A 21421-nucleotide genomic window follows, 5' to 3' on the forward strand; every position below is an offset into this window, starting at 1 on the left:
TAAATTCGAAAAAAATAAAAAAAATAACAAAAATATCAATCGTTTGGTACGGCCAGACTGGGTCTAGCCCGCAAAATTTTTGGGCTATCACGTCAACCACAACGTCAGCCTCTTATTGTCGTCCAAGTACCGCATCAAGGACAGCGCTCGCCCTTTCGTTGAAGCCAATGCCAGAATCCAAGGCAAGATCTGCTTTTATCATGGATCGTCGTGGATCCGATTCACTCAAAACGGGAATACTTCGCCAAGTCCCGTCCACCTCAGCTGCGGCTCAAGCGAGTCAGAAAGCCCAGGCCAATCACCCCGATCTCAGAGGAGCTCTTCGATCAGCGCAGATGGAGTCAGGCTGGACCCACCCAACCATAGACCCACCAGATGGATCTCCCTGATGCGCCAATCACTTTTCAAGAAATCTTGGTGGACATAAAGAAACTCAAGTCCAGGAAGGCCCCTGGCAACGACAGGATTGAAAATTTTGTGGCAAAGGCGCTACCAAACAGTGATATTCTATTCTATGTACATATATCTGTTCCCCAAAGCCTGGAGATGAGTCCACATGATCATGCTGCCAAAGCCAGAAAAGCCACCGGAAGACCCAAGAAACCCTAGAGCAAATAGTCCCCTGTGGACTTTTGGCAAAATGTTTTTAGATCGTGTCAAAAGTTAATTAATTAATATTTAAATCGAACTAGCGCGCCAAGGTAGAAATTCGAATACTCAACCCACCACAAGGTGCTCTTAGGCAAGGTGGGAAATCCAGAGAGAATTCAACAGAGAGAGAGAGAGAGAGAGTGGTAACTCACTTTATTTCACCTCAGCAATCAGCTGACGACCAAACCCACCGCAACATTGAGCGCGCCAGATCGACTGGCCCCCGCCAATTGATTCCGTTAACTCCCCACCAGTCCACAGAGAGATCCACACCATCCACACATCCAACCATCGCGAACGAGGCCTGATAAGCCCATTGTGTGTGTTTCGCGTTTGTTGTGCTTTCGTTCGCTGTGTTTTCGCTTGTCTGTCCGGCGCTGGAGTAGAAAAAGAAACGGTAAAAGTGTGGGAAAAAACGCTTCTCGGTTGTTTTTAACCATTAAAAACTTAAAAAATGCTCGAAGCAGCTTAAAACTAAGGTGGCTACCTCTTAGAAAGCCTTAAATAGGCAACAATCAATCAATTCAATCAATCTTAGTGCAATTCTACATGCATACAAAAAAATATACGAGTATGTGTGTACTTAGACTTGTATGGATGGGATATTCTCTATGTACTTCAATACATGGATACCACCCATTTTTATGCACTGGGCAAACAGAGTAAATATAAATGTAAAAAAAATAATAAAGATCATTGCAGATGCAGATTAGCACCCTTAACAGTTCTCATATATACATATGTACATACATATACATATTCTTTATGAAAAAATATTTCTTGGTTTAAAAATCTTCCATCAAACTTTATATATTTTGTGAGCATTTTTCTTGCCTACAGGCATATGCCATCTTTTAATGAGAAAAGTGTATTCGCAAGACAACTGACAGGTCAAGCCAATTATAAACATATGTACTCGTATGTATGTACATGTTGTACATACATATTTAATATGTAGTATCTTTTCTATGGCATTCGGCCAACTCTCATTCCCAGCTTCAACACATTTGCATTTAATTTTGGTGCTACTCATTAGCCGTGTAATTTGTCCGCCAGAATCCGTCACACTTTGTTAAACAATACGAGTATTGCTGGAAATATTTGTTCAAGTGCAGTGCAGTGCAAATGTGATGGCTAATATTAGCTTGTTTCCATTTTTTGTACTCAATTTATTTCTCAATTAACGAAACGGCAAAGAAACAGTTTGGGCCGAAAATTAAAGGGAAAAAAACCCCATGAAAATAAAACAATATTAGGCCAGGTGGATTTTCACTAGGTAGATGAGTCGGATGGATTGTGTTAAACGGCTAATACATACATAAGTACTTACATATGTACATCTATGCGGAACGGAACGGAACGGAAAGGAAAACTCATCCATCATTGGAATAGTGTCCCACACCGACTTATCGCCAGTGCCATCGCCATTCACTATGTTAATTTTGTTAAATGACTTTTTTGCCTTAATTTCAGTTTTGTTTCCAGTTCCATTTATGGCGCCATGGCGATGTCAACTGATCTGAGCCAAATGAGAAATAGCCATAGAAATGTGCCGATAATTTTGTTGTTAACTGCCGGATTAGCCATTGCCTTGGCGAATGGTCAAGACGCGAGATCCCCCGGCAAACCGCACATCATCATCATAATGGCTGATGATATGGTGAGTGTCTAGTATGATCGTTTGAATCGCTGCTAATTATAGATCCCATCCCCCTTGCCAGGGCTTCGACGATGTGAGCTTTCGGGGCTCCAATAACTTTCTCACGCCCAATATCGACGCCTTGGCATATAGCGGAGTGATTCTGAACAATCTGTACACCGCTGCCATGTGCACTCCCAGCCGGGCTGCTCTTCTCACTGGAAAATATCCCATTAACACAGGTTTCTATCGCGAATAGATCCGACCCGAATGCAGACCAATAGCAAATCTATTCTCAGGCATGCAGCACTATGTGATCGTGAATAATCAGCCCTGGGGTCTGCCGCAGCAGGAGAAGACAATGGCGGAGATCTTCCGGGAGAACGGCTACTACACCAGTCTCCTGGGCAAGTGGCATCTGGGGATGTCGCAGCGCAACTTTACGCCCACCCAGCGGGGCTTCGACCATCATCTGGGCTACTTGGGAGCCTATGTGGACTATTACGACCAGACCTACCAGCAAAATGTGAGAGAAGGCTCTGAAAAGTCGATGCTGAAGATCCTTTACTTCTGTGGGTTCCTTGCAGGGCAAGAACTACGCCAGAGGGCATGACTTTCGCCTTAATCTGAACGTCACTCACGACCAGGTGGGCCACTACGTGACCGACGTGCTCAGCGACGCGGCCGTCGAGCTGATCGAGCAGCACAGTGGCAGCAACAGCAGCCAGCCACTCTTCCTGCTCCTCAGCCACCTGGCCCCGCATGCGGCCAACGCCGACGATCCCATGCAGGCTCCCGCCGAGGAGCTGGCCAAGTTCGAGTACATCCGGAACGAGACCCATCGACATTACGCCGCCATGGTATCGCGGCTGGACAGGAGTGTGGGGCGAGTCATCGATGCCCTGGCCCGCCAGCAGATGCTGCAGGACAGCATTGTACTCTTCCTGTCGGACAACGGCGGACCCACAGTGGGCGAGCACTCGACGACGGCCTCCAACTATCCCTTGAGAGGCGTAAGTATCGCATAGAAAATCAGATAATCCGGTCGATTGGTCCTATTGATTCAGATTTTCTGATCTACAGCAAAAGAACTCTCCCTGGGAGGGAGGTCTGCGCTCGTCTGCGGCCATCTGGAGCACCGAGTTCGAGCGGCTGGGCACCGTGTGGAAGCAGCAGACCTACATTGGCGACCTTCTGCCGACGCTCGCCGCAGCGGCGGGCATAGCTCCAGATCCGGACCTGAAATTGGACGGAATGAATCTCTGGTCGGCCCTCAAGTATGGTTACGAGTCGTTGGAGCGAGAGATCGTGCACAACATCGACATGGACCCGTCGGCACCCTATCTGGCCTACACCCGAGGCAAGTGGAAGGTGGTGAACGGCACCACCAACGCGGCCCTCTTCGACGGCTGGCTGGGCGAGCGGGTAACGCGGGAAATGGATCCCCGATCCGCGAACTACGAGGAGCTGATCCGCAACACCAGTGTCTGGCAGCACCTCCAACTGCTTATGGGGAGCCAGAATGAGCGCAACATAACCAGTCTCCGGCAGCAGGCCCAGATCGAGTGCCCGGAGCCTCCGGGCGCGACCAAGCCGTGTCTCCCGCTACTGGCCCCCTGTCTCTTCGACATCGATGCGGATCCCTGCGAGCGGAACAATCTGTACGAGGACTACCGCAACACGACCATCTTTCTCGACTTGCTGCAACGCATCGAACAGTTTGCAAGCCAGGCCCATGCTCCGAACAACATGCCAGAGGATCCGGATTGCGATCCACGCTTTTACCACAACGAGTGGACCTGGTGGCAGGACGAACAGGCCTCCGGGGCAGCTATCATGTGGAGCGCTAAACGATTAAACCCTCTTCTGGTAGTATTCGTAGGCTTTTGGTGGATATTGTAAACTGGTAAGTGATTTCGGAATATTTACATAAAGCATGCAAAATATTTTCTACATACTCGTATGTATACTGTCACATTTCCGCAGACATCTGGCCCAAAAGTATGCTCCCGAAAATCAATCCCAACTCTGAAATGAAACGTCGTAATTTTGGAAACAAAACAACTCTTCTTCTGCAACATTCCAGAGAACTCACAGGCGAAAGGTCCGACTAAACTGTTAGTTGGAACCATTAATAGTTCTGAGTAGTGTCTAAATGGTAATCAACTAGATTATGTGTGTGCCTATCTTATCGATGGGCCCATCGCTTCTGTGAATTGTGATAGTTGCAAAACCCCCGTCAATATATAAATACATACCTATATACAAGAGACGTAAATCAATCACAAGATCCCTAAAAACGAATCACTGTCCATCAGGCAGAGCTTTAAAGGTGCTCGAAGTGGCTTTGTTGTGTGATATACAGCTTTGCTGTTGTTAGAAAGTTTATTTTTTGTCGTCTGTCTTCTAAGAAACATTCCAAGAAATCATCATACATCAGTGATCTATGATCACCAATTATTCAGTTCTATAATTAGCATTTCCGCGTAGATTTTTTTTCGAGTGTATTGTTATCAAAGTCATTGTTATCCCAGTCATAAATTAGGCAAACAAAAATATAGATTATTATACAAGAATAATATATAAATATACTTTCTTTGAAATCAGAGAATGTACATATATACATACGTTTCTTAATGTCTTTAGGCATAGAAATATTGCGAGTAAAACATATTTGATATAAATTATCGTTTTGTGTATTTATTTTAGAGATGCGATTTAAACTGTCACAAAGAGATCATCATGATGGGTAGATTTTCCCTGTTCAATAGATGGTTCCATTCTTCGGCAGGGCCACAAGGACCTCGTACTTGTCGAATTTGCGCAGGGCCAGGGTCTCGTGCTTGATGATGCACAGCTTCTCGCTGAGCATGAGCATGCCGATGAGCAGGCCACCGTCGGTCTTGGCTCGGCACATGAACACGCGCTCATTGAAGTTCGAAGTGCCCACGGCAACGGAGCCAAACTCGTACAAGCCGTCGAAGCTGCGGACCCATACGTATTTATAGTCGCGCTCGATCACCAGGATATCGTATGTCGTCGCCTTGGAGGCCGTCAGCTGGTTGTTGAAGTAGGCGACACCCGTCTCTGCGACGACGCGGGCTGGCACGATCGTGGTGCCGAACTTGACGCGGCCAATATAGATGTTGTAGCCGTAAGGATCGAATCCTCCCAGAATGGCGTTGTTGGGGAAGGGGTACGACAGGTTTCCGGCCTTCCACACGTGCTCGGTATCTGGAGAATGGCAGGATTAGTATCGCTCCATAGCCAGGATCCATGGTTTACTTACCATAGGCTGAGGGCACCGCCGAGGCGACTGCGCACAGGGCCAACACTAAACAGGCAGCTTTGTACATCTCGAGGGTTTCTTGGATACCAAATGAATGTGAATCGTCTGGCCAGGTGCACAGCTTTTATACTTACCTCCTTATCGCCGCAGTCTTGTTACTCTTATCGCTATCAGATGATTACTATTGATAGGATCGATTCGGTGAGTAACATGCTTGAGAGTGAGTTTGCGCATCGTGATTTTATTGCTCCATAAAAAGTAGAAGACATTTCTAAGGTAAAAACCCCCCTCTAGACCTAAAAGGCATTTCATAATATTAGATTATTAATTAATCAATTTCTAAGTAAGATAATTCGATGATTAACCAGCTCCATCGGTCGATACAGAAATTTATTTTTAAAGAAAAGTTTGTAATATACGAGTAGTCTTTTAAGTCATATCCATTTAAAAGTTTTGCACTTTTTAACCAAATCCTGCATAGAACTTTGTCATCTACGGTCGTGTTTTACATATATCATTTAACGATAATCGAAAAATTCTTCTTTGGAAGAAAATTGAACATTTCCGTGTCATGATTTTTGACTGATTTTTCGAAGTGGATTTTTGAGACAAGAATACTTCGATCAACTTAGTTTAACTTTTGGCGATGAAGCACCATGCATTGCCACAACAAAAAACCGGTAAAAGGAATTCAGAATTGTATTTCCTTCACAGCAGAACGAATCCCGTGAGGGTCGTCCAAAAAATATATGCTGTGCGGAATTGGCAATTGCAATATCGTTAATACCACGACCTTGAGGCATCTTTGGGCATTATAGGAACCAAGGTACACTCAACATTGTATGAACAGTTGGCAGTCAGGAAGGATTTTCCTCATAAGATGCAGACACTTTCCTCCAAAAAACACACAAGGCCTGCCAAGATTAGTTTCAGCGGATGCAAAGTTAAGAGTAATAACATAATTATCAATGATATTTTGTTGGTGCTTCACTACAGCCTACGGACTTAAAAGGCATCCAACGTATTCACACGTCATTTAGTGATGAGTAAATTAAACGAATTAAACGATATGGCAATGGCATGCCATATCCAGGGGATTTTAAGATCTTCATGTCTTGGGTGTAAAGTAATACACACTGAATATTCTTCAGAGTGTTGGCTCTCCTTTGGCACATTGTAAACTTCACTCCCATCTTTACCTTCGGTGTTTAAAATCAAAAAATGTATACATAAATGTTCGAAATTCCAATTTTTATAGATGTTGTTATTTTTGTACACCTTCAAACCTTATAGCATATGTAGAAATCTCCAGTATTTTATTGGATGGTACAATATATATTTATGTATGTATGTATGGGATCTCATGCCATTGATCATCCTCTCAATAAATTGTTGTGTTTTTCAATAAATATTTGTATGATTTTATTTGCATTTAATAATATTTAATACTTTGTTTTAAATCTTTCCCGCTTCGATTTGCGCGTCAAATGGTATAAACTCAGCAGCTTGGCGTTCCCTAACCAATATCTCGTACTTGTCGGACTGCCTCAGTGGATTCTCGCCGTACTTTACGATGCAGACGCGTTTCCCCAGGTAGAGGGTGCCAATGAAGAGTCCCTCGTCGGCACGGAAGCGACAGATGTAGACGCGGTCGCCGAAGGAGTTTGTTCCCACTGGCACGGCTCTTTTCTCCAGGAAGCCGTCGAAGCTGCGCTTCCAGCGGTAGCTGACGGTGGCGTTGGACACGAGCACCTCATAGGAGGTTGCCGTATTGCTAAGGGTGTCCGTGTTGTAGCTAGCCTTGCTCAGCTCTGGAACCACTCGGGCCGGAAGGACGTTGGAGCTGTACACCACACGGCCCACATAGTTGTAGTAGCCTTCGGGATCGAGGCCTCCGAGGACAACGTTGTCGGGGAACTCCAAAGTCTTGTCCGGATAAACCCACGTATCCTCATAGCTGTACACTCCGCCTTGAATGATGCCCACCAGCTGGACGAGGATCAGGGCCAGAACGGCAGACTGCTTCGCGTAGTACATGGTTCGACTGTTGTCTGAGGTCTTCTGACCACTTGGACCTCTGCTGCCGGTTCTTATAGGGCCGGCTCCCCATCTGCTGGGGTTCCTGGTCAAGTTTTCGATAAGGATGAGTGTAAATCATTCACATTCGGGTGTTGCTTGAGTGATATGATTAGATAGTCGGTGATTTTTCGATGGATTTCTAATTAATGGTACTCTGAGCTATTTTTAAGATGTGACGACTTCATGTGGAATTGTCAGGAACCCTTAGGATTATTAATTGAAATGAAGTCAATTATTTTACAATACATATATTATAGTGAAAGCTCCCTTTGAAAGTAGCATCTATTTTTATTAAAAGATTAATTACAGAAATGTAATTTCTCTTCTGTAACAACTATATTAATTTTAAGATGTTATAATACAAGGATATAAATATGAAAAATTTTGAATTTAAATATGATATTAATATTTAGTTTATTCATTTATTTAACATAAAATCTATGCATAAAATAGATTTTCTTTAAATATAAAGAAAATTTATTTCAATTTAAATAAAAATATATTTATTTTAAATGTGCAATGTATTTAAATCCCATATCTTTACATTATTGTCAAAATCTAAGGGCAGAAACTTTCTTTTACGATTTCGACTCTCCGAAAAAGTCTATTATCATACATTTTCGAGGCTTTTTTCTCTCGACGTGCATTGGTATGTTCTATATCCACCTTGAAATGACCTATTACGAACGAACCGATTACTACCGAAAATAAATCTAATCAAAGCCAAATCGGTTTGCTTTTCATTATGCCCTTAGGTAGAGGTTTCTTCAATGTATAGGTACTCGTGGGCTCTCATTTCAGAATTAATTCTCTGCCCCCTCATTGAAGATGTGGAAAACAATTGAAGAAGTGGAAATAGTAAGAAGAACTTTTGAACTTGGCAAGTCCGAAATCTTTCCATTTAAAATATTGGATGCCATTGGGCATGCTCTCAATAAATTGTATAAATAATTTAAATACATATATATATATGATTTTATTTGCATTTAATAAATTTGTTTTAACACGTTCCTGCTTCGATTCAAACACCGAATGGAATTAACTGTGCCGCCTTGCGTTCCCTAATCAGGATCTCGTACTTGTCGGATGTCCTCAGTGGCTTCTCGTCGATCTTCACGATGCAGACGCGCTTGCCAAGTAAGAGAGTGCCCACGAGGAGTCCCTCGTCCGTCCTGAAGCGACAGATGTAGACTCGGTCGTTGCTGGCGTCAGTTCCCACGGATACGGCGCTTTTCTCCAGGAAGCCGTCGAAGCTGTGCTGCCAGTGGTACCGGACGGTGGCGTTGGACACGAGCACCTCATAGGCTTTGGTCTGGGAACCAATGGTGTCCGTGTTGTAGGAGGCCTTGTTCAGCTCTGGAACCACTCGGGCAGGAAGGATGTTGGAGCTGTACACCACACGTCCCACATAGTTGTAGTAACCTTCGGAATCGAGGCCTCCGAGGACAGCGTTGTCGGGGAAGTCAGTATTCGAATACATGTACACCCACGTGTCCTCATAGCTGTAGGATCCGCCTTGAATGAGGCCCACCAGCTGGACGAGCATCAGGGCCAGAACGGCAGACTTCTTTGCGGAGTACATGGTTCAACTGTTGTCTGAGGTGCTCTGGCCATTTGGACCTCTGCTGCCGGTTCTTATAGGGCTCTCCCCAGAGCGCCGGACGGAGGGCAAATCTGGCCAAATTTTCGATAAGGCTGATTGTAAATCATTCAGACTCGGGGGTTGCTTGAGTGATACGATTAGATAGTCGGTGATTTTTCGATGGACTTGTAACTTAGAGGTGGCACTACTCTGATAAGCTCACTTCATGGGTATTTTTTGGCGATTTCCAGGAAAATAGAAATGCAAAAGATATCTTAAATATTACCAAAGCAACGTATTCCTCCTCATCTTTGATCCCCTATGGGATTACCTTTGATCGCCTTTTCGCATATGTTTTTTAAACAAATCCGGATTATATCTCCATTCTACAGTCATCTCCTATGAACGATAATATCACGAGTAATGCAAATTAGACAACCTTCCAAGCTTGGCATTCAAATTGGCGGGGCCGAAGCCGTATCAAGCGAAATATATATATAGATATATATATGTATATATATGCTAGTACTAATCAATTCAATTAGAGCGAAAAACCTGTTTGTATGTTATCACCGCTTATCAGAGCACCAGAGCACGAGACCCTGACCAATGTCAATGTGCCGGCATGAGAGCTACATATAACGGGATAGTCATAGGCTCTCTCTCTCCCCTTTCTCTCTCTCGCTCTCTCTCTCTCAAAGTTTGTCTTTGCTCGCTTTTGTATTGTTCACTTTTGCTTTTGCAAAAACAAGTTTTGCTTTTGACTTTTGCTTTTGGCTTTTGGCTTTTATGGGTCTGTGTGTTTTCGTTTTCATACGTTTATTTTTCGCGCACGATTCGTGACGTCAGAGAGGTGGAGCGTCGGAAGGGGGGTGGGGAAAGGTTGTCACTTAAAAGCGCCAGCAGCCAGCGTGCCGCTTAGTCGATCGGAGCAGCTGCAGCGGGAAGGATCCAACCAGACCATCGGAGATCTGGTCACCTCTATAGCTCCAAGCACAAAGCTGTTACCGGAGGGTGGGTGCGACTGCGACCACTGCCAACGTACTAAGTGGAGTGGAAAAGTGCTTTCAGTGTTTCGGTTAAAGACTTTGAGAGACTATACTCGAGAGTTTCGTTAGAACAGTGTGAAAAGTGGCTGGCCCCTCAACAGAGTTACAAAAATGATCTCTAAAATGATCCATATCTTTCTGAAATGAACCCTGACATGTTGAATGGATTCTTATATCATAGAAAGGGCTTTTTTAGATGAATCAATCTCTGAGATTGCTAAACAAAACATACCTCCCATATTTGGCATTTGAAGATGACAGTTTTCCAAATGCCTCGCGGTTTTCCACACGTTTCCTTATATAATCTCTCTCTCTTGGGGTCTTGCATAATGCCACCAGATTGGGCAACATTATAATGGTGCATTGTAAATCGCCTAACTAACGTGAGTTGTGGCTGAATATTCAATACCACATACCACAGTCGCTCGACTGACACACTGTCACAAGCAAAAGTCCTCTCGGGGCCAGAGACCGAGATGCATCTGGCCTGTGGATGCATCTCGTGGATCCAAACCAGTTTTTGGATAGGATTAGCGTTGGTGGCTAGAGGGGGGGACTACGCTGGAAGAACTTTTCCATTGATTGCTCATAAACTAGTCCTGATTTTCCCATTGATCCCATTGGCCACTTAGTAGTAACGAGCGTCCGAAGGTCGACAGTCACGCCGCTGGGCGTTGCCTTTCTCAGTCACAGTCCGCAGGTCGTGACTGATAATTTCCCAAAGAATTCGCATGACAGTTTAGACTTCTATCCAAATTATATACAACACAATACTGGCAAATGCCGCAAATGCGACAGGCTACAGACTCACTAGCGTTAAATGGGGCTTAGGTTTAAGGCCTTTGGGCCAGATTTCATTATTGCCATGCTGGTTCATGGTGTTTATGGGCTATTGCGACAATTAAAGCCCACTTTTATCCAGATAAAAATAAATTACGCTTCCCATAACCATAAGCAAGGCAAAGTGAAGTGAAGTACGGGTGTGTATTTGCCGTGCTGTGCCGTGTGTTTTATATAACTGTTTAACAATTGTTGCAAAAAGACAACAAAGCATTAAACAATCGCTTGAATGGTTTAACGAACTTGTCGGCCATACAACACGGTGCTGGAGGAGGTCAGTGCTGGACGAGGAGTAGTAGGAACACCTGTAGATGCCAGATGCCAGATGCCAGACACATATGTACACTGGTCTGGTCTCTTAGGATCAATGATAGTATCATTAACACTCTTAACAACAAGCTCTTGGCAGTTCTTTTTTAGAGCAGACTTAATCGGGAATCTGTAGCCTATTCCCCAAACATGAATCTACTACTTCCTGTCCTACTCTCACTGAGTGTTGCAATTAGTGGTTGCCATGGAGAGGGCGAGGCATCCGCCAAGCCAAATATCATAATCATACTGATTGATGATATGGTAAGCTACTCCTACTCGATTCATTCAAAGTTCGAACCAATAAAAGGATTGTCTCTGTAGGGTTTCAACGATGTGAGCTTCCATGGCTCGAACCAGATCCTGACACCGAATATAGATGCCTTGGCCTACAATGGGATCCTGCTGAATCGACACTATGTGCCCAACCTGTGTACGCCCTCCAGGGCCACCCTGCTGACCGGAAAGTATCCCATCCACACGGGTGAGCTGCAAGAGGGACTGTAAGGCTTCCACAAGTACGATAATGGTTACTCCTTGCCCAGGAATGCAGCACTTTGTGATCGTCACCGACGAGCCCTGGGGTCTGCCCAGGCAGGAGCGTCTCATGCCGGAGCTCTTCCGCGATGCCGGCTACGCCACTCACCTGGTGGGCAAGTGGCACCTGGGCTTCTGGCGGAAGGACCTGACGCCGACAATGCGCGGCTTTGACCACCACTTTGGGTACTACAATGGCTACATGGACTACTATGACCAAACCGTGCGGATGCTAGACAGGAACTACTCGACGGGCCTGGACTTCAGGCGGGACCTGGAGCCCTGCCGTGAGGCAGAGGGCACGTATGCCACGGAGGCGTTTACGACAGAGGCCAGGAAGGTAATCGAGCGGCACGACAAGAATCGCCCGCTCTTCATGGTCCTCAGCCACCTGGCAGTGCACACGGGCAACGAGGACAATCCCATGCAGGCGCCCGAGGATGAGGTGGCCAAGTTTGCGCACATTCGAGATCCAAAGCGTCGCACGTATGCGGGTAAGTCCTGTCCCGCACCCAAAAGAGGCCATGAATAGAGGTTTCTTCTGGCTAGGCATGATCTCGAGTCTGGACAAGAGCGTTGGCCAGACGATGCGTGCCCTGGCGGACAATGGGATGCTGAACAACAGCATCGTTCTGCTCTACTCGGACAACGGAGCGCCCACTGTGGGCATTCACTCCAATGCTGGCTCCAACTATCCCTTCCGTGGGGTAAGTGCTCTATCTTTACTCTTTTTCTGGGCTAAAAGATGTCTTTCCGAGTAGCAAAAGGAATCCCCCTGGGAGGGTGGCATTCGATCGGTTGGTGCGCTCTGGAGCCCGTTGCTGCAGCAGCGTGGCTACGTGTCCAACCAGGCGATCCACGCCATCGACTGGCTGCCTACCCTGGCGGCAGCGGCCGGAGTGTCTCTGCCATCGGATCTCCGGCTGGACGGACTCAACCTGTGGCCCTCGCTAAGCGCCAGCGCACAGCCCCAGCCCCGGAATCTGCTGCACGTGCTAGACGACGTCTTCGGCTACTCTTCGTACACGCAGGACACGCTCAAGTACGTCAACGGGAGCAGCTTCGAGGGGCGGTACGACCACTGGCTGGGTGAGCTGGAGGACGGCGAGGAGGATCCGAACAGTAGGGACTACGGCCAGCTGGTGCGGGCCTCGGAGGTGCAGGCTGTCCTGGGAAGTGTGGCTCCGACTGACGACCGCATCCGGCAGATGCGGGACGAGGCCACCCAGCGATGCCCCATACAGGAGCGGGATCCCGAGGATCCCGTCTACCTGTGCGAGCCCCTCAAGGCTGCCTGCCTCTTCGACCTGGCCAATGACCCGTGTGAGCGCTACAACCTGGCCAACCTGTACCCCCTCCAGCTGCAGTTGCTCGCCCAGGAGGTCGAGGAGCTCCGTCTCACGGCATTGCCCAGCGCCAGAGTTCCCCGAGCGGATGTTCGCGCCGATCCTGCGCTCCACGACGGCCACTGGGAATGGTGGAACAACACGTTGCCGGGCTCCAGTGCCGCCGCTTTGCCGCCTTCGGGTCCTTGGCTCTGGCTCTGCCTCTTTAATATTGTTTATAGTTTTTGTTAGTTAAATTATTTTTTTTATACTTTTCTTATACTTAATGAAAAATAAAACTGCGTTTTTCTTGCAATTGAAAATAAAGAGAATTTAATTTTGTTTTGATTGGGAGGGAATATTGCTAATTTAATTATGATTTTTAATCTATAATTTTTAGCCGAACAATAGATTAAAAATAAAGCATATTTTTGGTTTAATTGACATACCCCCAAAGGTATGCCATCTATTTGCTCAATTTAACCGTAAAAAATCACATATGCTACGTATCTGCTCTTACCAAATTCATTGGGGGCTGTGATCTGGGGCGTGGCTACGTTGTGGAACGTCCTGGAGCCCCAGGTGCCCTGGACTCTGACAACAACTTCATTTGTAGGAATGTGCGAAAATGAGGATGAAAAGAAGGAATGCGCGAGTACTTAGCCGCACCCACACCGCGCACCCCCTCGTCTCACTCCCACCAACAGGAGACACAACCACACACTTTCGATCTCTCTTTGCAGAAGGAGAGGGCGAAGACAAGGAGCAGAGATAAGCCAGCAATAAGCAAAAGACGCTGAAGAGAGAGTGGGAGAGGCAATTCGGTCCTCGTCGTAGGAGAGCATGGAAGCAATGCTCTCACTTCTGCCGCTGCCGCTGCCGCTGCCGCTGCCGCTCTCGCTTCTGCCGCTCTCGCATTAATTTTTCACCCGGCGGCCGGTAGTCCAAGCTTGCTCCGCGATTCGGACCGTGAAAAGCCGGAAAATAGTGGAAAACCAAACGGTTTAAGTGTATCGCCGCTGTGTAGAAAAGTGTCAACATGAAAAATGTCCAAAAAGCCAACAAAGCGGCGCTGGCTGGATCTAGGGCGGAGGCGAAGAAGGAGGCAAAGGAAAAGTGCGTAAATTAGGGCAAGTGAGCGCCCGCCGGTTCAATTGTGCCAATAATTGTGCCATTTGTAAGGTGAGGCATTCCAAATCTTGCAGGTCTGACTCTCTCACGTTTAGTGCGTCCGCTCGAACTTCACATCTGAAATGCCTCAAACGCCTCACCTTATTTTCTTGGATCGTTCGGATTCGTTTGCGGGTTCGCTGCGTAGATCGTGCGTTCGGAATCGTCAATCGCGTTCTCATGTGTGCGGGAAAGGAACAGCAAATGCCGCCGGGAAAACGTAGCTGCTCAAGATTATGGGCCAAAAGGTAAGAGAGAGAAGAGACTGTTTCCTTACTGTTTTTCTGCAATCTGTTCTGTTCTGCATACTGTTTTTTGTTACTCTCAAGGACATGCTCTTACGTTTTTTTTTTATGACTTTCCATTCAATTGAAGTTAAATATTTTCCAATAATTTTATTGGAAACAATAATAGACAATAGAACAAATAAATTCTCTATTGGCAATAGCAAAAAAATACTTAATCGTAACATTTGCATTTTGCATTTTGCATTTTAGTTCGGCAACTTAGGGCTAATAAAAAAAAAATAATACAAAATAGTGCAACAGATGATAACAAATACAATCGATTACAACATGAATACTCACTAGATATGCGTATCTAAACTCGTATTTACATACATAATACAAACGGAACGGACAGTTGGAATGGAATGGAGTGGAATGTAATGCAGTCCAGTCCAGTCCAACGTATCATACTCTACTCGTACACTCGGATAATACTCCTAGTATAGATATTCTATTTGAATACTCGTACATTCAAAAGTGGGTCTCCTCCGGACTGGGGGCACTTGCTCTTGCAGCTGCAACTCCTCGCCGATCTCTTTGGCGCTATTCAATCATATTGAATAGTAGACAAGAGAATATCATGCCAAAAATCTACGAAAAACGAACGGAAAATAACGTTAACAAAGGCACAAAGACAGGGGAAAGGGGGGGTCATTGACTCACCATAAGAATAGCCACCGCTATGGAGGTGCCACCAATGACCGCTGCATGATCACGAATGAAATTGGTCGTCACATAGAGGCAGCCCTGATTGTACAGGTTCGTGATTGTTGGGAAGATGGTGCACTCCTTGCGCTGTCCGCCGAACAGCTCCTGGCAGCAGGACTCGGGCACGGGCCCATACCGATTCCAGTCGTGCCACGTGTCCACGCCGCAGCACTGCAGCCGCTCCTGGGTGAGGTCCCAGGCCTGGGTAATCTCACGTCGACTGCCATACAGAGCCATGGTGGAGCGCATTTCCTGCAAACGGAAAACGCTGTTACATGCGACTGCACATGATCGATGGATCGATCTGCCTTACCTGCCGCATGGTCTGCTGCACCCGTTCGCGGAACACATAGCCCAAGACGCCGCCAATTAGCATAGTGACGAAAACCAGAGCCACGATTATGAAATACTGAAAATGTAACGCGAGATGTTTCAATTGGATGCTAAATGTACGTTGCTTCACAGTACAGCAGGGCAAGCCAAGGGATGTCCCTTAACAAGGTACTGAATACCTCGTATGTATTCAAAGACATTACTCACCGTTAGGAGCAAGCATTTGACCTCTTTGCCGGCGCCTACACAGCCCAAGAACGAGACCAGACAAATGATGACCGATGTAACCAGCAGGACGTAGACGGCTCCGGAAAACAGATTCGTGCCCAGGAGCTCATTGACAAAACTCCGATCCACCAGTGTCCACAGCGTCAGGCAGAAGACAATGGCGCCACCCACCTAAGGATATGATATTACTACTGATCGGAGGAGACCCAGAGGATACTTACGAATATGACAAAATTGGCTATGAAAAGACTGTACTTGACGAACTGCCCGCAGCAGTCCATGCGCGAGCTGAAGCCCATGTCGTCGTCCTGTGGAGGTTCGAGAGGTAAAGCTATAAATTCTATCCAGCAGAATGGCTGCAGATGGGTTTACGTTTGTCTTAAGGCGATTGATCCGATGTAGAATGGATGATGATGCAAATGAATTGGAATGTAGGGATATGCGGATGTTCTAGAAGGCGTGGCGGCTCTAAATGGTAGAAGGATATACGGATAACAGATATTTGTGTTATATTACATTGGATTAATGATGGCCATTCTTAGTATCGAACTAACAGTAACTATCGTACCGCCTGTCTCTGGTCTATGTCTCATCTCCCAGTAAAACGAGCGGCGCATGCGCAGCACCAGCTTCGAGCTTCGAGCTCCGGCTCCGGCAGTGTCTTGTCCGAGGCAGAGACGCGACCGAAGTACACTTAACCATGACCCACATTCGGAGTCGGCGCGTCGACGAAACCAACGCAATGCGCTAGACAACCGTTCATTATGGCGGCTGTGTTGTTGTTAACGTTTTGTGGGCTTTGTCAGTTATGGCTTTCGGAGAGCCGCCACTTGGTTGGTTACAGAGCCACCGCAGTGGCAGTGGCTCGCTTCAGAGGTTTGCTTCGGAGGCGATTCCATGACGAATACCCCCCGGCAATTAGCCCCGAGACAAGGCTCCAAAATTAATCAAAGTAATCCCCTGTCGCAGCCCAAAATGGCTGCTTGGCTGGCTAATTAGAGTAGCTTATTTACGATTTACGAGTGCCTCCCCAAAAGCCTCGCGTGGGATAGCATCTCTGAATCATGTTCTAAATGCAAATTAAAAGTACAAATAATTGCAGGCCACTCTGAGCGATCAGTCTCCACCCCATTACTATCCAGCAAACGACATCTCATTTCGAAAACCCAAGTAAGCCTCACACTAGAGTTCGTCAGGTAATTGCGGGGTTATTAAAAAAATGTTCTCACACTGTCTGAATATTCTCAGCGAGTGCGAGTGCGAGTTCGAGTACGAGTACGAGTACGAGTACTCGTATTTGTTATTAGTCGCTATCATCGTGGAGAGAATCGTGCCTGGGATGACAGGCGAGTCATCTGAAAGTCGCCATTAATGATGGGGCGTTGTATGGTAGTATCTCCTGCTTATAAACAAAAACCAATTAGGTTTATGGTAATTGTCCAGTTCTACGTGCTACACATCATAATAGAACACTTACCAACGGAAAATGTTTGAAGGAGGGGAATTATTCTACAATGTAGCTAGTGATAATTATGAGGAGATGGTCAAGGAAAAGACCATCTCCACTTGGGTTATTCTGAGGCAGAATAGATACCGTTGAGGCCTGGTACTGGGAATAATAAGGGGTTTCGATGGATCTATACTCGAAGAAGTGTAGCGCTTCTTCGCTTGCCCTTTCAGGACTATTTCTAGGCTTTACTGTCCCCAACTTTCGCTGTTTTTATTTACACACACATGAAAACATCAGAGCACTATAGTTTGTACTTACTTTGTTGCCTTCCCGTAGCACAAACGAAGTTTTCGTTAGGTAACCAATTTTGGCGGTTTTCCTTTTACAGGTTTTGCCTATGTAAATTGCCTCTTAATTGTTTGGCTCGAGGCGGGACAGAAAGCCCAGCCGAAAGACAGTTAAAAACAAACTATTTTCGGTTGCACTTGACTGCACAGAAAGTCTTAGGACTGGTCTCTGGGCTACAAAAGATCAAGAAATAGGAATGGAAATGGAAATAAGCTTTAAATATTATTCTCTAAACTATTGCAAAAGTTTTTGTTGCTGTTTTTGGGGGGCTTTGGTTTCAAGGGTATGCCGAATTCGTGAGGCCATTGTTGGTTTTACTTTCTACATTTTTTCATAGTTTTGTTTGCGATTCGTGAGCTATAGTTTCATAACAATTTAATCGATAGCTGCTAAAATGTACATATGTGCTTTTTTTTCGCGTGTCTCAATATTTGTTTATTAACTATTCGGTGTTTTATTTGGATGTCGACGGCTGCAGCTCCACAGCTTTACAGCAAAAAAGATTATTTTTAATGTTTTTCATACAATGTATTGACTATTTTATTAAACTTTTTCCATACAGGTTTCTTGCATTCGCTGCGAGGCTCAGTTGATAATTGCTATTGAGTTTTTATGCGATTGTTGTTGTTGTTGTTGTGGTTTTGGTTGTTGTTGTTGTTGTTGTTGTTGTTTCTGGTGGTATTGTCAATTGCAGTTCTCCCATGGCAAACGGCTTTTTTTCTCGTTTCGCTTTCGACTTTGCTTTTCGAGTTACGTCACAGTCACAGTCCCGGATCGGATCGGAATGGGATCGGAATCGGAATCGGAGAAATATCCTTTTCCGACACACAGTGGGTGGAGGATCACGGTCCTCGGGACGGCACGGAACACTTTTCCAAAGCTGAACTCACTTTTAAGTTGATTTATTTTTGTATATTTCCAGTGGATAGCGGAGCTGGGAACTGGGCTATATGGGGGACGGTGCCAGAGACGGAGACGGAGACAGAGACGGAGACGGACAGAGATGTGGGGACGAGCTCGACTCCACCGCACGAGCGTTCGCTTGAAACTGGTTGTGGGAACAGTTGGGGCGATCGGTTTTTTATTAGTTTCGCTCACAAAGAGTTTCGTTGTTGGGGCCGTCGTCTCGGCTTGTCTCCGGGTATTACAACAATGCGATCCGAGCTGACGATTTTCGGGGGCTTTGCATTGCAGGTGCCCAACCGAGAGGCGTGAGAGAGGCAAAAGCAGAAACACTGATAGGGAGGGAGAGAGGGAGTGAGGGAGTGAGGGAGAGCTTACAAACCGCAAATACTTCGGCTGCGGATCGGCTTGCCCCCCCCCCGCTCTCCTTCGGTACCCGCACAGCTCTACTCTTTGTTCCGTTTGCTTGTTTGGGGGGGGGGGGGGGGGGGGGAAATTTGCAAAAAAAAATGTGATATTAATATTCGCTGTACAAAGGAATGTCTCGGGACTCCGGGATATATCGGTGGCACAGCATTTTCCTCTATGGATTGTATTTTGTAATTCCTGCCGTCGGAGTTCAACCTTCGGCAATTAGCAGCTTAATTCTGTTGTTAGCCAAACAAATTGGTTTCCCAAACAGTTTGGCGTCGAGTGAAGTAATTTTGTAAAGCTAAGGTCAAAGTTGGCTGCCGATAAGCAAATAAGTATCTCCCCCCCCCCCCCCCCTCCCGATCCGAGGGCGAGGCTGAAACGGCTGAAAAGGCTGAAAAGTGCTCAATTTATTTCGGTTTTCTCTGGCAAATTGTTGGGTTGTTTAGCACTTTTATGGCTGTGTTAACACTAACTCAGGCTCCCCCACGCTCTCACCAACCGTCAGACAACTGGCATGACAAAAAAAAAAAATACTCGTAGATATAAATAATACAACAACAACAACAACAAATAATGAAAAATGAAAAACAATTACACTGGCTGTTGATTTTGCATCTTGTACACTCGCTGTGGGAACCTTTTGCGTTTTATAGAGGCTATAAAATCAATTTCCCCATATGCAAGCCCCTCGAAACCATACAAAATATTTCACAAAAATATCATATCGCTCTCCCCTCCCCCCGTTCTCCGTTGGACTGGGGCTGCGAGTAGATCAAGTGCTCAAGGCGCCATGAATTCTTAATATCATTTTAAGCAAGTCAATTTAGTGATTAATGTACGCTAGAGGGGAGGACAGGGGATGGGTTGGGGTGGGGTGGGGGGCCTGTGGAAAGCCTCGTTGAGCTCGCCGAAGGTGACAGGCGTCAAAGGCGTTAAATTGTAGCACTTAAAATGATTATTCTAGAACAACCGAAAATTTGTGGATGATTCTCTAGTGGTTTTTCGAATTAAACAGGGACACAGCAAATATAATTTAATCATTATTTCAGTCAGGTATGGTTAGGGTTTAATTGGTTACACTCACATTCCAGCCATTCAATGATCTTGATCTTATCATTAACATATTCCATTAGGATGCTAATGAGAGACAGATCGCTGGAAAACATCTTGCCAATAAGTATGTATGTGTAATTCTCAACAGCTGCAGGTAAAACTTTTGCTGGGAATACACAGATTATAGTTTAAGAAAATGCATTATTTGACCAGGGATCAGTGCTGCATCTCTTACGATAGATGTACGATCCATTTTCAGATGTCATTGGATGTCTCGTAAGCTCGAATCCAAATCGGTTTTCGGGCGACAGCCTTCGAGTGTCCGTGATTTTGGTGGACAACCGCAAAAGGCAACCGACTCTCAGATCTGAAGCCAGCCAAAGCCCTCTAATTGTTCTCATGTACTACCCGTGTCCGTGTGTACAAATTGTAGGTTTTCCAAGTGCACTTTTTGGCCTCGGCCCGGGGTCTCTTTAATGGCTAATCAGTGGCCAAGTCGAACAATTGTTTTACCTATTTGCCGCCGTTTGGGGCATTCCACTCCTCCCATCCCATGCCATCCCACATTTACGTGTATTTTGGGTAAACAAGAAGCCGAAAAATAAATTTGACTTTAGTCATGTGGCTGCTAATTGCTGCGTGTCGGTGTCGGTGTCGGTGTCAGCTCCATCGATTGTACGTGGCGATGTGTCAGGCAGCAGCTCAAAATTCTCTCTACAGATATATAGATCTCGATCCAGGTATTTCCGCCACTGGATCGAATCCACGCCATGGCCGGTGAGTCGGTGGGCGCGCACGCTCCGCTCTCGTGGAAGCGTTGGACCAGTCGTCGTGGATCGCAGTTAAGTGGTGCGAAAACATGTCCAGCAAGGGCATTACTATCCTTGGCTTTTGATGCAATTAAGTCCTGACGGGTGCCAATCGATTGGCAGGACTCTCCCGATCACGAAATGATGTGCCAGGTCTAGATTGGCCGCCCAAAAGCCGATATATGTATAGCCATGCGGAAGAACAGAAAACATTTTTTTAATAATTTGTACAACCAAGATCCAAGGCCCAGATCGGGGAAGAGACATACTTTCCCAAGATCGTAAGGATCCACACTGTCGATCAGCATAAAAATCACGATTTAATGATGATTTTTGATTCTTCTGCTGCCAATCGATGGGCAGGACTTTTCCGATCACGAACAGACATGCCGCGCCCACATTAAATAAACCCCCAGCG

At 46.0% G+C, this 21421-nt stretch overlaps 6 protein-coding genes across 9 annotated transcripts; 2 read left to right on the plus strand and 4 right to left on the minus strand.

The window, feature by feature from the left end:
- Positions 1-877: 877 nt before the first annotated feature.
- Positions 878-4869, plus strand: LOC6900792 (arylsulfatase B). Of its 2 annotated transcripts, none has more exons than XM_015187863.2 (7): positions 878-1048; positions 2125-2311; positions 2373-2532; positions 2590-2816; positions 2878-3303; positions 3374-4196; positions 4277-4869. In XM_015187863.2, the coding sequence occupies exons 2-6, from the start codon at positions 2153-2155 to the stop codon at positions 4190-4192; spliced, it is 1791 nt and encodes a 596-aa protein (XP_015043349.2). In that variant the 5' UTR covers positions 878-1048; positions 2125-2152; the 3' UTR covers positions 4193-4196; positions 4277-4869. The 2 variants fall into 2 exon arrangements, with proteins under 2 accessions (XP_015043349.2, XP_002135151.3); XM_002135115.3 differs by having other exon boundaries at positions 2137-2311.
- A 101-nt stretch (positions 4870-4970) lies between these two features.
- On the minus strand, positions 4971-5710 carry LOC4813273 (uncharacterized). Its single transcript, XM_001353924.4, has 2 exons — positions 5580-5710; positions 4971-5524 (listed from the first exon to the last, which is right to left on the minus strand). Exons 1-2 carry the CDS (start codon positions 5644-5646, stop codon positions 5055-5057), a joined length of 537 nt encoding a protein of 178 aa, XP_001353960.1. The 5' UTR covers positions 5647-5710; the 3' UTR covers positions 4971-5054.
- A 1266-nt stretch (positions 5711-6976) lies between these two features.
- On the minus strand, positions 6977-7654 carry LOC4813742 (uncharacterized). Its single transcript, XM_001353925.4, has one exon. The coding sequence runs from the start codon at positions 7614-7616 to the stop codon at positions 7035-7037; it is 582 nt and encodes a 193-aa protein (XP_001353961.2). The 5' UTR covers positions 7617-7654; the 3' UTR covers positions 6977-7034.
- A 955-nt stretch (positions 7655-8609) lies between these two features.
- On the minus strand, positions 8610-9279 carry LOC6900793 (uncharacterized). The gene has a single exon (XM_002135116.3). It carries the CDS (start codon positions 9238-9240, stop codon positions 8680-8682), a length of 561 nt encoding a protein of 186 aa, XP_002135152.1. The 5' UTR covers positions 9241-9279; the 3' UTR covers positions 8610-8679.
- Positions 9280-10164: 885 nt separating this feature from the next.
- On the plus strand, positions 10165-13632 carry LOC6900794 (arylsulfatase B). 2 transcript variants are annotated; one of them, XM_015187865.2, is made up of 6 exons: positions 10165-10254; positions 11539-11702; positions 11763-11922; positions 11984-12469; positions 12525-12682; positions 12737-13632. In XM_015187865.2, the coding sequence occupies exons 2-6, from the start codon at positions 11589-11591 to the stop codon at positions 13550-13552; spliced, it is 1734 nt and encodes a 577-aa protein (XP_015043351.2). In that variant the 5' UTR covers positions 10165-10254; positions 11539-11588; the 3' UTR covers positions 13553-13632. The 2 variants fall into 2 exon arrangements, with proteins under 2 accessions (XP_015043351.2, XP_002135153.2); XM_002135117.3 differs by having other exon boundaries at positions 11550-11702.
- Positions 13633-14929: 1297 nt separating this feature from the next.
- Tsp74F (Tetraspanin 74F) lies at positions 14930-18895 on the minus strand. Of its 2 annotated transcripts, XM_015187866.2 has the most exons (8): positions 18715-18895; positions 17795-17997; positions 16399-16494; positions 16248-16334; positions 16006-16197; positions 15779-15874; positions 15421-15717; positions 14930-15348 (listed from the first exon to the last, which is right to left on the minus strand). In XM_015187866.2, exons 4-8 carry the CDS (start codon positions 16323-16325, stop codon positions 15301-15303), a joined length of 711 nt encoding a protein of 236 aa, XP_015043352.1. In that variant the 5' UTR covers positions 16326-16334; positions 16399-16494; positions 17795-17997; positions 18715-18895; the 3' UTR covers positions 14930-15300. The 2 variants fall into 2 exon arrangements, with proteins under 2 accessions (XP_015043352.1, XP_001353962.1); XM_001353926.4 differs by lacking the exon at positions 16399-16494.
- Between the last annotated feature and the right edge of the window lie 2526 nt (positions 18896-21421).

The sequence above is a fragment of the Drosophila pseudoobscura genome, chromosome X, assembly GCF_009870125.1.
Source record: "Drosophila pseudoobscura strain MV-25-SWS-2005 chromosome X, UCI_Dpse_MV25, whole genome shotgun sequence".
In the NCBI taxonomy this organism is placed as follows: Eukaryota; Metazoa; Arthropoda; class Insecta; order Diptera; family Drosophilidae; genus Drosophila; species Drosophila pseudoobscura.

What these genes read in the sequence shown, in the direction of transcription:
- LOC6900793 (XM_002135116.3), bottom strand. Translation starts at nt 9,240, where the DNA reads ATGTACTCCGCAAAGAAGTCTGCCGTTCTGGCCCTGATGCTCGTCCAG.
- LOC4813273 (XM_001353924.4), bottom strand. Translation starts at nt 5,646, where the DNA reads ATGTACAAAGCTGCCTGTTTAGTGTTGGCCCTGTGCGCAGTCGCCTCG. An exon ending in GGCGGTGCCCTCAGCCTATG is followed by an intron (nt 5,525 to 5,579) that starts GTAAGTAAACCA and finishes GCCATTCTCCAG; the next exon opens with ATACCGAGCACGTGTGGAAG.
- LOC4813742 (XM_001353925.4), bottom strand. Translation starts at nt 7,616, where the DNA reads ATGTACTACGCGAAGCAGTCTGCCGTTCTGGCCCTGATCCTCGTCCAG.
- LOC6900794 (XM_015187865.2), top strand. Translation starts at nt 11,589, where the DNA reads ATGAATCTACTACTTCCTGTCCTACTCTCACTGAGTGTTGCAATTAGT. An exon ending in AAAGCGTCGCACGTATGCGG is followed by an intron (nt 12,470 to 12,524) that starts GTAAGTCCTGTC and finishes TCTTCTGGCTAG; the next exon opens with GCATGATCTCGAGTCTGGAC. An exon ending in CCAACTATCCCTTCCGTGGG is followed by an intron (nt 12,683 to 12,736) that starts GTAAGTGCTCTA and finishes CTTTCCGAGTAG; the next exon opens with CAAAAGGAATCCCCCTGGGA.
- Tsp74F (XM_001353926.4), bottom strand. Translation starts at nt 16,325, where the DNA reads ATGGGCTTCAGCTCGCGCATGGACTGCTGCGGGCAGTTCGTCAAGTAC. An exon ending in TAGCCAATTTTGTCATATTC is followed by an intron (nt 16,198 to 16,247) that starts GTAAGTATCCTC and finishes TCATATCCTTAG; the next exon opens with GTGGGTGGCGCCATTGTCTT. An exon ending in TGCAGCAGACCATGCGGCAG is followed by an intron (nt 15,718 to 15,778) that starts GTAAGGCAGATC and finishes TTCCGTTTGCAG; the next exon opens with GAAATGCGCTCCACCATGGC.
- LOC6900792 (XM_015187863.2), top strand. Translation starts at nt 2,153, where the DNA reads ATGGCGATGTCAACTGATCTGAGCCAAATGAGAAATAGCCATAGAAAT. An exon ending in AAAATATCCCATTAACACAG is followed by an intron (nt 2,533 to 2,589) that starts GTTTCTATCGCG and finishes ATCTATTCTCAG; the next exon opens with GCATGCAGCACTATGTGATC. An exon ending in CCAACTATCCCTTGAGAGGC is followed by an intron (nt 3,304 to 3,373) that starts GTAAGTATCGCA and finishes TCTGATCTACAG; the next exon opens with CAAAAGAACTCTCCCTGGGA.